Source organism: Hyperolius riggenbachi, chromosome 6, assembly GCF_040937935.1.
Source record: "Hyperolius riggenbachi isolate aHypRig1 chromosome 6, aHypRig1.pri, whole genome shotgun sequence".
Taxonomy (NCBI): domain Eukaryota; kingdom Metazoa; phylum Chordata; class Amphibia; order Anura; family Hyperoliidae; genus Hyperolius; species Hyperolius riggenbachi.
In genome coordinates, this window is record NC_090651.1 from 245,768,784 (window position 1) to 245,781,528 (window position 12,745).

At 43.8% G+C, this 12,745-nt stretch overlaps 1 protein-coding gene across 1 annotated transcript in view; it reads left to right on the forward strand.

Annotated features, from left to right (window-relative positions):
• The window catches only part of LOC137521420 (uncharacterized), a 58,301-nt gene that overhangs the window by 27,619 nt on the left and 17,937 nt on the right, over nt 1-12,745 (forward strand). The window contains exons 4-5 of the mRNA XM_068240630.1: nt 4,322-4,467; nt 4,708-4,884. Of these exons, the coding sequence (XP_068096731.1) occupies nt 4,322-4,467; nt 4,708-4,884 (323 nt within the window). The remainder of the gene's footprint in view (nt 1-4,321; nt 4,468-4,707; nt 4,885-12,745) is intronic.

The window sequence follows — 12,745 nt, forward strand, 5'->3', positions numbered from 1 at the left end:
CTACCATAGTCATATGTTTATGTATCGTGTAGTGAATGTATATCATTTTGTTTGATTTCTGCCAGATAACCTTGATAAGGACAGGAGCAAGGACTGTGTAACAGCAGCAAATACTTTATAGTGTGAAAAGTTTATGATAAATTCACCAGTTGGGGAATATCTGCTCACGCTAAAAAATATGCCCTAGACAGCTGTGGCTCCTTCCCTGAGCATCAGTGCTGGGAACTGAGGAAGGTCCATGCATGAAACAGACCAGTCAGTAAAGAGGGAGTGCTTAGGCAAGACACACCTAAAACAAGAATTTTCATAATCCTTCATTGGAACAGATTGCGGAAAGTTCCACAATTGTTGATTAGAAACTTTAATCTCTAAATTAATATTTTGTGCCTACTTTCCTTATTAACATATTACCTGGGGAATATGGATTAAATGCCAGATACTGTAAGTTAAAACTGTATGTTCCATGCCAATATTTTTTGTATATAGACAGTGTAAGTGGGGGAGTGTACAGGGATATGGCTAGAATACAGCATACTTGACGGGATGACTCTTATTGAATGAGCAGGCCTGTAGCCAGAAGGAAATCAAGATCTGGAGGCGTTACAGAAAACTATTATTATTATTATTATTATTATTTATTGTATTTATAAAGCGCCAACATATTACGCAGCGCTGACAATGGAGGATAACTGAGCTAGAACATGTGGATTTTTTTTTAAGTAGCCAAGTTTATTAAGAAAGTGAAGCAATTATACATCATTGAGGAAATACAACATTGTTTCAGATGATACATTGGAGGTTGAGAATAGGTACATAAGGATACATACAAAAGCGATGCACTTGGCCAGCTTTTAGCTGTCCAAAAGGAACTATGGAACAGTCATGAAAACTGACAATTGCCATAAAATACCAGTATATAAAATAGCATATCAGTGGTATGAAGGGGTTCAGTCGCCAGCTTGGGATTACGGAATTGCAGTGAGTATGTGATGTATTGTAACACATGGAAATGAACAAAAAATTCCTAATATTTCACTGAGTTGATATCGTCTCTGTTCTTCAGACGTATGTACAGAAACTGATATGTGTGCTTGTGAGAGAATGACGTAGCCTTATTTACCAATATTTCCAGTAGCACTACACCACTGTCCTTAATGACATTAGCACTCTCGAAATTGGTGCGGGTTCACCATGTTCCCAGCAGTTGACGTGCAGTCTAAAGAGGACCTGCGTCTTTGTTATTCCTACTTGGCTTCATCAGTAGTCCCTGATGGTGCTCCTTAGCTCTGTCCTATTGACCCCAAATGAGAAGTGGACAAGTGTCAAAGTTCCAAACTGAAAGGCAGAGGCAAAGTTTACATGATCCAATAGATCTGCTCAGGTAGTGGCAAGGCATTAATATGCACCTAAAGTTAGGGGGATATGAAGTTTCCATATATATTTCCTTTTAAAGAATACCAGTTGTCTGAGCATCCTGCTGATCTTTCTGGCGTCAGTGGTCTGAATCACACACCTAAAACAAGCATGCAGCAAAACCAGTCAAACTTCATTTAGAGCCTGTGATCTGCATGCTTGTTCAGGGTGTATGTCTAAGTATATTAGAGGCAGAGGATTAGCAGGAGAGACCGGCAATTTCCATTGTTACAAAGGAAATAAATATAGCAGCCTCCATATCCCTCTCACTTTAGATGTCCTTTAACGCACAGTTCCCCAACCATATCCTCAAGGCCCACCAACAGTACATGTTTTGCAGGAAACTGCAAACATACACAGGTGGGGTAATTAGTGCCTCAGAAGAGCTGATTAACTACCCCTGTGGATTTCCATAAAACATGCACTATTGGTTGGACAGGGTGGGGGAACACTGCTTTAACATACCCTAACTCGGTCAGGATAAGTAGCAGACTGACAATCTTAACCAGAAAACAAATGGAGTTGTTGGCAGGACTGTGGATCAGGCTATGCAGTACATACACAAGGTTGTTCTCACCTGTCTCAACCCAACTGGTTACTGTCCCAGTACAGCCTGTGCCTTGTCCCTGCAGGTATACCATTCCTAAAAATCAATACAAATATGAAAAAGTGGAGATGACACAACAAAGGCATGCCATCAAATGCTGTGCATTAGAGCAGTGTTTCTCAACATTTTATTGTTATGTACCCCTTTTAACACCCTGTACTCACCAAGTACCCCCTAGCATAGTAATCATTACCACAAGCACCCCTTGACAAATATATATTTAATCGTAGTATATGATAATTGGTTCTAAACCATTTTGAAGAATTTACTATTGCTTTTAATTAGCTAAAATACTAATTTGGTGTTGTTTAAATAATAGTTATTTTCTAAAACTCTAAATTTGTTATTGTTGGTTAATTATATTAAGCCTGAGTACCCCCTGGGGTACGCGTACCACACATTGAGAACCTAGGCATTAGAGCAAAAATAGGGTCAAAACATGTTTCAGGCAGAGCCTTTCCTCAGGTTTACCACACTCCAGCAAATACCTATATACCCACCCCCTAGGAAGTGACTCAATGCAAAATATGCAAATACATAGTAATCTAATTTTCATTATATTGTCATTCTTGGGGAACTACACTCTTGGCGTCTACCCTAAGCCTAATAGCCTAGAGGTGACATCCAGAAATTGCAGTGCTCTGTACTCGGCTAACAAAGTGCTGCGGCACTACATCTGGCCTGAGAAAGTGGTCTGAGACCCACGAAACACGTTGCTATTGCATAATTTCATTGTTTATGACGTTGTCATTATTGAGGTAAGCCACCTCTCCTTTTTCTCAGTTTTATATACTTACGGGAGCCTCTTACTCCCCTTTGTGCTTCTCACCCTCCTTTAGAGGGGTGCTATTGGTCCCAGGTGGCTTTGCCAAACCAGCACAAGTTTGTTTTTCCAAGAGAGCGACCATATTCCGCATACTCTGGACACCCAAGTGGAGTCTGGATTCTGAATCTCCACCTGCTTCAAGTGGTAAGTTGCTCCCTTTGCAACCTACCTTTGTGAGTATCACCAATCCCTTCCTATACATTTCTTAATTTGGTGACATACTGCGCTATTTGGGCTCCCGTTGTTTTCTGTGTTTCAAGGTGCACAGCCACCCCCTCTTCCCACATAGGAGAAAACTTAAGAGAAAAAGTGAATTAAATAAGGGCCAATATGTCTATCCCGACTCCGTTACACGTTTGTGTGTGTGTGAGATTAAGACCTTTATAATTACAGGTCCTAATTAAGGCCTGGTTCACACAGGCGTCCGGCCTGCTAGTAAGCAGAAAAGCATTTGGCAGCTTTCGTCTGTGCTTCCACGGCGATCTGCACTTTTCACCTCTGTAGAATGACGCGAGATTACAGCTGTAAACGATTCTGGAAGCAGCCTATTGTGTCTAGGTTCACCTTAGACAACTGGAAACATTGGAATCGAAACGTGACAATTGCGCAAACAGTAAACAACATTACCAGCACTGTCCATTCCTTTGAATGGAAGTCACTTAAGTGACATGCGCTGTGGCTATCGTTTATTGCCCTTGTGAACTGGCGCTAAAGCTAGCCATTCATGACCCGATTATGGCCTGAAAAACGCACACTTTAGGTGGTGGCAAAGCTTACATCCAGGTTGTATTTGCCATCAGTGAAGTCTGATGCATTTAGACTCTGGGAGCTGAAAGCCTGCGTTTGTGTATTTGCCTATTGGGTAGATGAGAGAGGTTTTACCAGGTTAATTGTATGCAGAATATCTTTCAAATTATATTGAAGCAATCTGAAGAAAAAAAGAGTTAGATACTTGCTTATGGAGAGGGAAGGCTCTGGATCCCATAGAGCTTTCCCGGTCCTCTCTTTATCCCCTCATTCCATTGCTTTCCCATGTTGAATTTCCATGCCTTCAGGACTCTACGACAGGCTCCAGAAGCACTCACATACTACAGTGCTTCCAAAGCTGGTCACATCCATACTATGCATGCAGTATGGATTGCCAATGTGCAGTACAGATCTGCTTGTCTTCTCAGGGACAGGAGTACTTTCAAAGGCTGCCCAAGGAGCACCAAAGAGGTAATTTGACCAAGCTGGTTGAATAACTTTACTGGGACGGAACGAGAAGATGGAGAGAGGACCAGTAAGCCTTTTGGGATCTAGAGCTTTCTCCATAAGTGAGCATCTAACTCGATGCGTTCCTAATATTTCCTGTTGAATAATTTTCATGCTCAGTGGAGGATATAAACAATTGAAATTCTGGTATTAAAATATTAGTATGTGAGGAATGTGATTATATTTCAGCAGTTACTTAACTGTGTTAATCTGCTTATCAGTGTTCTGCATCTACTATGTGACCCGGGGCATCCTACAGGAGAACCGCCAAGAACTCATCGTCTTTGTGCTATCTATCCTGCTGGAAATGATTCGCTCTATTGTCAACTTCAGCGTCCTCTCCAAAGATGCAAAGCCTGATATACAGGTGAGCATTATCCCTGGTTACAGATAGTACATACTTTCACCATTGACAATGTATTTATGCACTTGTGCATACAGTGAATTGTGGATCTCTGGAACATTGCCGCTGATCTTTTAAAAACATTAAGTTACATTGAAGGGTTTCACGTTTCCATGTATAATGCTAATAATTTGTTTCCATTTTTTTCTGTTTGCTGCACTATAACAGTATTTATTTTGTCTGCCTTTTTTCTTCACCATGCAGCCTCGATTTATTGTGATTCTCCTCGTTGGTCTGTTTCACGTTGTCTGTGCTCTGAGCCTGGTACTTGGGCAGAACATGATGGCATTCAGGGTAGGGGGCGCTCTAGAGAGTCTACAGCTGCAATACAACATGCTAAGCCTATGCTTCTCATTGCTGACCTTTGACCTGCAAGCACAGGTAAGTGTGCATCTCTATTCTGCTAGAAAATGAATCAACAGCTAGAGGCCTTCTTTTGCTAGCATAGCTTTCACTTCTTGTGTCTATGTAGAAATGCATGTTTGGGTATTGTACTCAGCTCCTGACTGCATACTTGTTCCAGATATTACTTCAAAGCTGCAGATGCCAAAATAACTACATTAAACAGGGCTGTGAAGTTGAGGAGTCGGAACAATTTTTTGGATACCTGGAGTCCGAGAAAAAATGTATAGACTCCTAATGAATGTAAACTGTAATTAAAAGAGAAACTATAAAATGTTCTATTTCTCAGATAAGTCATCATAAATAACTTATATATACAGTAATAACAGTGCTTGGTCCACAAAAATGAAATCAATCAATCAAAAAACAAGTTTTTTTTTTTTTTACTGCTGCAGTAAAGAGATCTCTGTATTTATAAAATCAGATATACATATCTAATTGAGACTGTATATGTGTACACAGGAATCTTTTATATATTATAAATAACATCACTGCTGTAAGAATAAAGCCTGATGTATAGTTGTGCCACTAGTAGGGATGGTCGATGAGAATCAAATCTGCATTAATGCGTGTTCAAACAAATTTTGGATGCAAATTGATGCTTTCCCTTTGCTCATGAAATCCATTAATATGCTGTTAAATTCGGGGTTGGTGACTACAAATTAAGTTACACAGTAGTACCATACTCTACATATTTACTCCCCACAGAGCAGTTGTGAATCCATTGATAGAGATGGCCCGAACCTCCGATTTTCAGTTCGCGACCTTCCACGAAAGTTCGGTTCGCACAAACTTTCGTGAACCGCAATAGACTTCAATGGGGAAGCGAACTTTGAAAACTAGAAATGTATGCTGGCCAGAAAAGTGATGGAAAAGATATTTCAAGGGGTCTAACACCTGGAGGGGGGCATGGCGGAGTGGGATACACGCCAAAAGTCCCAGGGAAAATTCTGGATTTGACGCAAAGCAGCGTTTTAAGGGCAGAAATCACATTGAATACTAAATTGCAGGCCTAAAGTGCTTTAAAACATCTTGCATGTGTATACATTAATCAGAGAGTGTAATTAGAGTACTGCTTCACACTGACACACCAAACTCACTGCGTAACGCTCCGCAAACAGCGGTTTGTGTAGTGATGGCCATGCTGGACTGGTGCGCACCATGGCCAGAGTGCAGGCCGTGGCGGTTTTCCAGCCCATATGGTCGCCAGGCTGTGGTAGCTCAATGATAGAACAACAGTGACTGTCCAGCTGATCAAATTTGGTCTGTCCACAATGAAGCAACGACCTTATTATCTTTGGTGTGCGCCCCGCCCCGAGACACTCATATAGCTGGCGGTCATTGCTTCATTGTGATACGCAAGCCCCTTTACCGCGGCAAGGTAATGATCACGAAGGGGAATGGGCACATGTACATGCCTTTTGTTTTGTTGTTGCAGCTGCACTGCAGCCAGAAAATTTAGGCAGGCATGTACACGCACCAGAAAAAGGCCTTAAAGGGAAGGTTCACACAGCTGCAAAAAAACCCCCCCAAAAAAACCAAATCCACTTACCTGGGGCTTCCTCCAGCCCGTGGCAGGCAGGACGTGCCCTCGGCGCCGCTCCGCAGCCTCCCGGTCTTCTCTGGTGGCGAACCTGACCTGGACGTCCTCCGGGCTGTACTGCGCAGACTCAGTAGTTCTGCGCCTGCGCAGTACAGCCCGGAGGACGTTCGATGACGTCAGCGCGACGCCGTGAGGCGCATTTTGGAGCGCACAAGAAGCCTGACCTGGAAGCCGGCCTGGCCAGGTTGGGTGCACCACCAGAGAAGACCGGGAGCCTGCGGAGCGGCGCCGAGGGCACGTCCTGCCTGCCACGGGCTGGAGGAAGCCCCAGGTAAGCGGATTTTTATTTTGCATCTGCGCAGATATTCCCTTTAAAAATTCAGGAGTCCGCCTGGAGTCCTGGACCCTGTTGGTGGTGGCGGAGAGGGCAGTCAAGCGGCCTGCGGGCAGAGGTGCTGTGTGGGGAGCGACTTAGTCTTGGGGCAGGCAGCCAGTCACACGGCGTGCAGGCAGAGATGCTGTGTGTGGAGACTGACTTATGCTTCATACACACTTGAGATACGAGTCTTTGGAAAAGGCAAGACCACAGACCAATTTTACCCCCTTCCATGTAGTATGAGAGCCATACTCTACACAGTCTATTCTATGGAGCTGCACTCCCCATCAAATAAAATCTTTGCAGGATGCTGCACACTAAGGCCACATACACACATCAGACCATAGTCTTTGGAAAATGAAAGATCACAGATCAATCTTACCCCCTTCCACGTAGTATGAGAGCCATTCCTACACAGTCTATTCTATGGAGCTGAACTCCCCATCAGACAGAAATCTTTGCAAGATGCTGCACACACAGATGCTGCACACACAGATGCTGTACAGACACAAAAGATCAGTATCTGCAAAAGATCTGTTCCTGCCAAAGATCCGTTCCTGCAAAATGCAATTCATAGTCTATGATATCTGCAGATCCTCATACACACCTTGTTTAACAGACATTCATCTGCAGATCAGACAATCATCTGCAGATCTGAAAATCTATCCTGGTGGATCTGATCTGCAGATGAATGTCTGTTAAACAAGGTGTGTATGAGGATCTGCAGATATCATAGACTATGAATGCATTTTGCAGGAACGGATCTTTTGCAGGAACAGATCTTTGGCAGATACTGATCTGTTGAATGTGTACAGCATCTTTATGTGCAGCATCTTGCAAAGATTTCTGTCTGATGGGGAGTTCAGCTCCATAGAATAGACTGTGTAGGTATGGCTCTCATACTACATGGAAGGGGGTAAAATTGGTCTGTGATCTTTAATTTTCAAAAGACTATGGTCTGAAGTGTGTATGAGCCTAAAGATGCCCGTACACACTCAAAAGATCATTATCTGCAAAAGATCTGTTCCTGCAAAATATCCATTCCTGCAAAATGCATTCATAGTCTATCAGATCTGCAGATCCTCATACACACCTTGTTTAACAGACAATCATCTGCAGATCATCTGCAGATCAGATCCACCAGGATGGATTTTCAGATCTGCAGATGATTGCCAGATATGCAGATGAAGTCTGTTAAACAAGGTGTGTATGATGATCTGCAGATCTCATAGACTATGAATGCATTTTGCAGGAATGGATCTTTTGTAGGAAAAGATCTTTTGCAGATAATGATCTTTTGAATGTGTAAGGGCATCTTTGTGTGCAGCATCCTGCAAAGATTTTATTTGATGGGGAGTGCAGCTCCATAGAATAGACTGTGTAGGTATGGCTCTCATACTACATGGAATGGGGTAAAATTGGTCTGTGATCTTGCCTTTTCCAAAGACTTTTATCTCAAGTGTGTATGAAGCATTAGTCTTCAGGCGGGCAGTAGCCCTCAGGGATCCATGCCTCATTCATTTTGATAAAGGTAAGGTACTGAACACTTTTGTGACTTAGGCAACTTCTCTTCTCAGTGACAATGCCTCCAGCTGCGCTGAAGGTAAAATCTTTCTTCTCCCTAATTTACATTCTGACATTTACCACATGGTGACATTTTTACTGCTGGCAGATGATGTCAGTGGAAGGAGATGCTGCTTGATTTTTTGGCAGTTGGACCCAGGTGTAAACAGCTGTTATTTACCACAATGCAATGAAGTTCACAGACAGGAAACTGTCAGGACCATGGTCCTGACATCCCACTGTGGGAGAGGTTTCACCACAATATCAGCCTTACAGAGCCCCCTGATGATTTGTTTGAGAAAAGGAAAAGAAAACCTTTCTGGTCATCAAACTGTTAAACTGTAATATTGCCCACTTGAGCCATAGGTAAACATGGACATTACCTTGCTCATCAGTTGTCCTTTCAGTTATAACAGCAACTGATATATAACTGACCTCAACTGCTATATTTCAGTTGTGACTAAATCTTGTCAGAACTGGAAGGAATTGTTGTAAGAAGAAAATGGTGAGCTCTGAGAGGAGGTGACAGGCAGGTAAGTATGTAATATTCATTTGCAGGTATACCATGTGTTTATTTTAAATAACTTTACTCAGCTCAGTTTCACTTTAAGCCGTCTAACAGTCTCCGAGAGGCGATCGCTGCTGGGAGACTGAAGGCAAAGCGGACCTCCATCATCAGAGTGGAGATGTGCTCCTGCAAGCCCCATAGGAAGCCATTCACGCCAATCAGCGTGGAGTGGTCCTGGGGCTGCCACCGTGTTCATGCCAATTGCTGTGGAGCGGTCGGCAGGTAGTTAAATATTGTCTGTGCTCGCTTGCTGAAGCATTGAAAAGCAACTCCCAATTATTGACTTTATAAAGATACAGTTCTATAGTATACTTTATGTGCTTGAGCATGACAATTTCTGATATAGTATACTTATTATATGGTAAACTACTTTGCCCTGTCCATTGGAGTTTACTGTAAAGAGATTCTACTGTATCTGTAGACTATGGCCAACTCAACCCTGCTGTGCAAGTGCGGGTACTATGCAATGCCTGTAAGAGGTACTTGCACTCAACCAGTGGTTTCTGATTTTTACAACGTTTTCTTTTATAGACATTGTGAACCCTGACAGTATAATTTTCCAAATCTCACTCCGGGTATTTCCTTTAATATGACATTCTTCATTATTACTTTAGATTCTACAGCCGCCATAGGCTGATTTTTGACTATGCTGTCATTTTAATGACAAAACTAATAAAGAGCTAATTTTTTTTACTTCTACTTCGATGTGGTGCCAGCCTTTTTGCAAGCAAAATTTGTGTTGGATCCTGTGGATGCTGGAGTCTGAGGCTTGGGCACACGCTTACTTCTTTTTGTAGATGAGTGCTCCTCCAACTTTTGTTTTTGGAATCTTTAGATTCTACAGCAAAATATATTCACAACTTTTTGTTTGATAATTTGGCCTCTGGACCTGTCACGTTAGTCACATCAGGCCACATTACTGCATTAATTTTGTGTCAAGAAAAGAAGGTAGATTAATAGATGAATGTAGACTTCTTCAAACAAGTTTCTCAGTAGCAGAATCTAAAGGATTTGGTATTTCTGTCATTTATCTGGGTTTTCATCATTCTTGAGCTCATGTCAAACTAATTGCACTGAGGTTTGCTGACAGTCATACAGGCCTGAGGCCCAAAAACTTTATTAGGTGGGTGGACAAGCAAGCATAGTCTGCCCATTAGGGCGAAAAGTTTCACATCACTCTGGGCCTAGGTTCGTGGTACGCGTACCCCAGAGGGATACTTCTGATGGTTCCAAGGGGTATTTGAGCTTGATATACTTTACCAAGAATAACAAATTTAGAGTTTTAGAAAACGTTAAATCTTATTTAAATAGACAAATTAGTATTTTAGCGAAGTAAAAGCAATAGTAAATGCTTGGAAATTATTTAGAACCATTTATCATGTACTACAATCAAATATATGTATTAAGAGGTACTTTTGATAATGTTTACTATGCTGGGGGGGTACCTGGTGAGTACAGAGTTTTAAAAAGTGTACATACCAATAAAATGTTGAGAAACACTGCTCTAGAGCCTAGTTTCTCAACATGCGGTACGCTTACCCCAGGGGTACTTCTGATGGTTCCAGGGGGTACTCGGGTTTGATATACTTAACCAAGAATAACAAATTTTGAGTTTTAAAAAATGATAAATCTTATATAAACAACACCAAAATAGTATTTTAGATAATTAAAAGCAATAGTTAAGGCTTGGAAATTGTTTGGTACCAATTATCATGTACTACAATTGAATATATATTTGTCAGGGAGTACTTGTGATAATGTTTACTATGCTAGAGGGTACTTAGTGAATTCAGGGTTTTAAAAGGGGTACATACCAATAAAATGTTGAGAAACACTGCTCTAGAGCATACATGTCAGACTCTGGCCAAATCTGTCCCGCAGAGCCATCAAATGGCCCGAAAGTGGTTTCCCCACTTTTCTTTGTTTGGCCCACTGTAGACCACCAGAGGAGCTGTATTGGAGAAGAAGCCCTAGGCAGGGCCGGCCTTAGGTTTCACAGCGCCCTGAGCGAAACCGAATTTTGTTGCCCCCCCCATAAGTAGCATAGTTGTCCCCATATAGGTAGCATAGTTGCCCCCAGTGTAGGTAGTATAGTTGCCCCATATAGGTAGCATAGCTGCCCTCAGTGTAGCTAGTACAGTTTTCCCCAGTGTAGTAGCATGGTTGCCCCCAGTATAGGTAGTATGCCCCAGTATGCCCCCAGTGTAGGTAGTATGCCCCCAGTGTAGGTAGTATGCCCCCAGTGTAGGTAGTATGCCCCCAGTGTAGGTAGTATGCCCCCAGTGTAGGTAGTATGCCCCCAGCGTAGGTAGTTTGCCCCAGTATGCCCCCAGTGTAGGTAGTATGCCCCCAGTGTAGGTAGTATGCCCCAATATGCCCCCAGTGTAGGTAGTATGCCCCAGTATGCCCCCAGTGTAGGTAGTATGCCCCCAGTATGCCCCCAGTGTAAGTAGTATGCCCCAGTATGCCCCCAGTGTAGGTAGCATGCCCCCAGTGTAGGTAGTTTGCCCCAGTATGCCCCCAGTGTAGGTAGTATGCCCCCAGTGTAGGTAGTATGCCCCAATATGCCCCCAGTGTAGGTAGTATGCCCCAGTATGCCCCCAGTGTAGGTAGTATGCCCCCAGTGTAGGTAGTATGCCCCCAGTGTAGATAGTATGCCCCCAGTGTAGGTAGTATGCCCCCCAGTGTAGGTAGTTTGCCCCAGTATGCCCCCAGTGTAGGTAGTATGCCCCCAGTGTAGGTAGTATGCCCCCAGTGTAGGTAGTATGCCCCCAGTGTAGGTAGTTTGCCCCCAGTGTAGGTAGTTTGCCCTCAGTGTAGGTAGTTTGCCCCCAGTGTAGGTAGTTTGCCCCCAGTGTAGGTAGTTTGCCCCCAGTGTAGGTAGTTTGCCCCCAGTGTAGGTAGTTTGCCACCAGTGTAGGTCAGTGTAGGTAGTTTGTCCCCAGTGTAGGTAGTTTGTCCCCAGTGTAGGTAGTTTGCCCCAGGCAACCCCCCCTCCCTTTATGTGGCAGCGGGCCGGGCAGAGACTGACTCCCCTGACATCCAGCTCCAGCGCCGACGTCATGCTTCTCTCCTGCCTCCGCTCCATCTGTAGTTACTGCAGGCTACAAGAAAATGGCCGCCGTTTGTCTGCATTTGTGGACATCGGCGGCCATTTTCTTGTAGTCCTGCTCTAAATATAGACTGAGAGGACACAGGGAGACAGCGGGGCGGCAAGGGGAGACAGGGTGCATGCGCCCTTGAGAGCATGCCGCCCCGGTCGCTCATAGCAAAGGCCGGCCCTGGCCCTAGGTCTCTGGGAAGTCATATGGGGGAGGGAGGAGGAAAACACTAGACAGCAGGAAACTGTATAGAGAAGGAGGATGAAAGGACCATTAGACACCAGGGAACTGTATAGGGGAGGAAGGGCAGTTACTAGACACCAGTGAACTGTATAGGGGAGGGAGTGGGACCACTAGACACCAGGAAACTGTATAGGGGAGGGAGTGGGACCAGTAGACACCAGTGAACTGTATAGGGGAGGGAGTGGGATCACTAGACACCAGTGAACTGTATAGGGGAGGGAGTGGGATCACTAGACACCATTGAATGTATAGGGGAGGGAGTTGGACTACTGGACACCAGGGAACTGTATAGAGGAGGCAGGGGGGCTGCTATACACCACAGAACTGTATAGGGGAGGGAGAGGGGGCACTAGACATTGAGGTTGGCCTGTGACTTTGTCCCAGTGTTTAATTTTAGCCCACTTTGAGTTTGACAACCCTGCTCTAGAGTGCGTCATCCTCTTTTA